This window comes from Nematolebias whitei, chromosome 6 (assembly GCF_014905685.2).
Source record: "Nematolebias whitei isolate Nwh7 chromosome 6, NemWhi1, whole genome shotgun sequence".
NCBI lineage: Eukaryota > Metazoa > Chordata > Actinopteri > Cyprinodontiformes > Rivulidae > Nematolebias > Nematolebias whitei.
This window is the reverse complement of record NC_056503.1, coordinates 49263101-49267876: the sequence shown is the minus strand read 5'-3', so window position 1 is coordinate 49267876 and position 4776 is coordinate 49263101. Positions and strand designations below refer to the sequence as shown.

The 4776-nt window shown below is 41.3% G+C and overlaps 1 protein-coding gene across 1 annotated transcript in view; it reads left to right on the top strand.

The window, feature by feature from the left end:
- LOC119410817 (S-arrestin) overlaps positions 1–4776 on the top strand; it is a 14939-nt gene that overhangs the window by 8560 nt on the left and 1603 nt on the right. Inside the window, exons 10-13 of the mRNA XM_037677738.1 lie at positions 1889–1961; positions 2037–2174; positions 4151–4228; positions 4468–4482. Coding sequence (XP_037533666.1) covers positions 1889–1961; positions 2037–2174; positions 4151–4228; positions 4468–4482 — 304 coding nt within the window. The remainder of the gene's footprint in view (positions 1–1888; positions 1962–2036; positions 2175–4150; positions 4229–4467; positions 4483–4776) is intronic.

The window sequence follows — 4776 nt, the reverse complement described above, 5'->3', positions numbered from 1 at the left end:
GCATCTAGAAAGCTGGAAAGAAAATGGTGCTCCACTGACATTGAAGAATTCTACTTATCTTGGAGAGATAGTCTGCTAACATACAAAAAAGCTCTCCGTAAAGCTAGAACTTCATATTATTCATCTTTAATTCATGAGAATAAAAATAACCCCAAGTTCATTTTCAGTACCATAGCTAGTCTAATGAAAAACCCCATCTCTGTTGAACCATGTGTCCCTACAACTATAAACAGTGATGACTTCATGAGATTATTTATAAATAAAATTGTTTCAATTAGGGTAACATTTAAAACCAACATTCCTAGTATCACCTCTGGTTCTGTGTCGATGAGACAACTTTAAAAATGTCACTAGAACCTGATTTATGTTTGGACTGTTTTTGTCCTGTTGAGCTCTCTGAGTTGTCTAAAATAATGGTTTCATCCAAACCATCCACATGTCTGCAAGATCCCATCCCAACCAGACTGTTTAAAGACGTATTGTCCTTAATTAATAACCATGTCTTGGATCTGCTTAATTTGTTTTTAATGAATAGTTATGTACCACAGAGCTTTAACATTACTGTCATTAAACCTTTACTTAAGAAACATAATCTTGACTCCAGAATACTAGCCAATTATAGATCTATATCTAATCTAACTTTCATCTCAAAAATAGTTGCAGGTCAGTTGTGTGAACATCTACAAAGAAATAATCTGTTTGAAGAGTTTCAGTCAGGGTTTAGAGCTCATCATATCACAGAAACAGCACTAGTAAAAGTCACTAATGATATTCTCATGGCCTCTGACAATGGACTTGTGTCTATACTGGTCCTGTTAGACCTCAGTGCTGCATTTGATACAGTTGAGCATAATATTTTACTACAGAGACTTGAATATGATGTTGGGATTACAGGAACGGCTCTAAATTGGTTTAACACATATTTATTTGATAGATTCCAATTTGTAAATGCAAATAATGAATCTTCATCATACACCAGAGTTAGTCATGGAGTTCATCAGAGTTCAGTGCTTGGACCAATACTCTTTACTTTATATATGCTTCCATTAGGTAAAGTTATTAAACAGCATGGGATACATTTTCATTGTTATGCTGATGACACACAATTATATTTGTCTATGAAACTTGATGAATCCAATCAGTTACTTAGACTACAAGCATGTCTTAAAGACATAAAAACCTGGATGACCCTAAATTTTCTGCTTTTGAACACAGACAAGACTGAGGTTTTAGTTTTTGGACCTGAGCATCTTAAGAATTTTTTTTTTCTCAGTCTTTCGCCGTCCTTGGATGGCATTAACCTGGCCTCCAGCTCTAATGTTAAAAATATTTTTGGTTTCATTTGATACTATTTCTATCTTAACATTCTTGACCTGCCATTGTGTATCTGTTCCTACCAAACCCAGCCGGTCGAAGCAGATGGCCGCTTGTCCTGATCCTGGTTCTGCTAAAGGTTTCTTCCTCATGAGGGAGTTTTTCTTTCCACTGTCGCCTTCATGCTTGTTCAAGATGAGAGTTCAGTGATGGAGTTAAACTCAAAGCTGCTCCTCAGATAAACAATGTTAAATTATTATTTTATATATGAATGTTTCTGTTCGGTGTCCTGAGACGACTTCTGATGTGACTTGGAGAAATAATATATAATATATAGAAATAAACTGAATTGAATTTACTGTCATCTACATCAGCCCACATCTGTCTACACCTTTAGATTTCTGTCTTTAACATTAAACTTTCTTGAAACACAATGTTAACAGGAAACTATCAGCTATAAATCGTGACACAGTTCTCATAATGATGGCCTGCACATGTTAGTGCTACTTCCTGTTTGTTTCCTCATGTGTCTGTGCATGTGTGTGTGTGTTGACATTTTGTTTCCTGTGTTCAGTGGAACAGGTGACCAACGTTGTTCTTTACTCCAACGACAAATATGTGAAGTCTGTGGCCAGAGAAGAGACCGAGTGAGTGTTTTTGTTTGTCTCACAGGACGTCTCACTGTTGAAGACTTCATGTTGATGTGATTATTTGTCTGACAGGGACTCTGTCCCCTCTGGGACCACCCTGACGAAGGAGTACACCCTGCACCCGCTGCTGGCCTACAACAAGGAGCGCAGAGGAATCGCTCTAGATGGACGACTCAAACATGAAGACACCAACCTGGCTTCATCTAGCATGTAGAGACCCAAACCCACACACTGTCCTGTTAAAGAGCCGAGCCTGCAGGACCCCTTTTAGGTTCTGAAGGACGGGTCCACAGACCAGTTCTCTATCTGATAAGATCAGAATCAGCAGATCTGTCTGAACCTTTACAGTCAGGAACCAAAGTGGAACCAACATCTTCCTGCAGGTTCATTTCTTCTCTCTGTATCTTGATCTGAGACTAAAAACATCTGAACCTCATGAGGGTGACGTGGATCTGTTGTTCCTCTGCCAAGCCAGCAGCGTTGATTCGTTTTACTTCAACTGTTGCTTCAACTCGTTGGACAAAAACTGAAAAACAACAACAGTTCTGGGTGTGAGCAGCATGGGGCACTGCAGATGTAGCTGCAGATGTGGCTGCAGATGTTGCAGTATAGTAGATGTTGCTGCAGATGTTACAATATAGTAGATTTTGCAGTATATGTTGCTGCAGATGTTGCAGTATAGTAGATGGAGCTGCAGATGTGGCTGCAGATGTTGCAGTACAGTAGATGTTGCTGCAGATGTTGCAGTAGATGTTGCTGCAGATGTTGCAATAGATGTTGCAGTACAGTAGATGTTGCTGCAGATGTTGCTGCAGATGTTACAGTACAGTAGATGTTGCAGTAGATGTTGCAGTACAGTAAATGTTGCTGCAGATGTTGCTGCAGATGTTGCAGCAGATGTTGCTGCAGATGTTGCAGCAGATGTTGCTGCAGATGTTACAGTACAGTAGATTTTGCTGCAGATGTTGCAGTAGATGTTGCTCCTCATTTTGCAGTAGATGTTGCAGCAGATGTTGCTGCAGTACAGTATATGTTGCAGTAGATGTTGCAGTAGCTGTTGCTCCTGATGTTGCATAGATGTTGCTGCAGATGTTGCAGTACAGTGGATGTTGCTGCAGATGTTGCTCCTGATGTTGCATAGATGTTGCTGCAGATGTTGCAGTACAGTGGATGTTGCTGCAGATGTTGATTCTGATGTTGCTGCAGATGTTCTGCAGATGTTTCAGCAGATTTTGCTCCTGATGTTGCAGCAGATGTTGATGCAGATGCTGCTGCAGATGTTTCAGCAGATGTTGCAGTAGATGTGACTCCTGATGTTGCTGCAGATGTTGCAGTAGATGCTGCTGTAGATGTTTCAGTAGATGTTGCTGCAGATGTTTCAGTAGATGTTGCTGCAGATGTTGCAGTAGATGTTGCTGCAGATGTTGCTGCAGATGTTGCAGCAGATGTTGCAGCAGATGTTGCTGCATATGTTACAGTACAGTAGATTTTGCTGCAGATGTTTCAGTAGATGTTGCTCCTCATGTTGCAGTAGATGTTGCAGCAGATGTTGCTGCAGATGTTGCAGCAGATGTTGCTGCAGATGTTACAGTACAGTAGATTTTGCTGCAGATGTTGCAGTAGATGTTGCTCCTCATGTTGCAGTAGATGTTGCAGTAGATGTTGCTCCTGATGTTGCATAGATGTTGCTGCAGATGTTGCAGTACAGTGGATGTTGCTGCAGATGTTGCTCCTGATGTTGCATAGATGTTGCTACAGATGTTGCAGTACAGTGGATGTTGCTGCAGATGTTGATTCTGATGTTGCAGTAGATGTTGCTGCAGATGTTCTGCAGATGTTTCAGCAGATTTTGCTCCTGTTGTTGCTGTAGATGTTGCAGCAGATGTTGATGCAGATGCTGCTGCAGATGTTTCAGCAGATGTTGCAGTAGATGTTGCTCCTGATGTTGCTGCAGATGTTGATGCAGATGTTGCAGTAGATGTTTCAGTAGATGTTGCAGCAGATGTTGATGCAGATGCTGCTGCAGATGTTTCAGCAGACGTTGCAGTAGATGTTGCTCCTGATGTTGCTGCAGATGTTGCAGTAGATGCTGCTGTAGATGTTTCAGTAGATGTTGCTGCATATGTTGCAGTAGATGTTGCTGCAGATGTTGTTGAGTGCAGAGTTCTGATTTCTGTTTGTTTCAGTGTGAAGCAGGAGGTTCTGAAGGAGGTTCAGGGGATGCTCGTCTCCTACAAGGTGGTGCTGAGGATGATCGCCTCCGGGTGAGTGAGAGCCGCTTTACATGCTGGAAATGTTTTCACCACAGTTTAACATGTGTAGCAGCCGGAACTGAAACTTCTGAGTCAGTTTTGTCAATCTGTTAGTTCTCTAAATGTAGAAGGGAGTTTGTTGAACTTCCTGTTGATCACATGACTCACAGGCTGCTCCTGTCAGTCGTCTCTGAGGGAAAAACTAACCCTGTGAACTCACTGTTTCTTCTCTTTTTGCTCCTCATCAACAGGATGGTAGGGTCCAGGTACGTGCACACTCACAGTTCTGTGTGTTTGATCTGACGTGCATGCTCACAGCTCTGTGTGTTTGATCAGAGATGTTCCTGATTTTAGTATTTTACATTGCTTTAATTATAATGTAGCTGTTTTTGTTTAATTTTTATTTCTTCCATTTACTTTTCATTTCAGAGGAAGGTCTGAAACAGTCGTCTGTTGTCGTCTGTTGTCCGTTGTTGTCTGTTGTCGTCTGTTGTCGTCTGTTGTCGTCTGTTGTCTTTGTCTGTTGTCTTTGTCTGTTGTCATCTGTTGTCGTCTGTTGT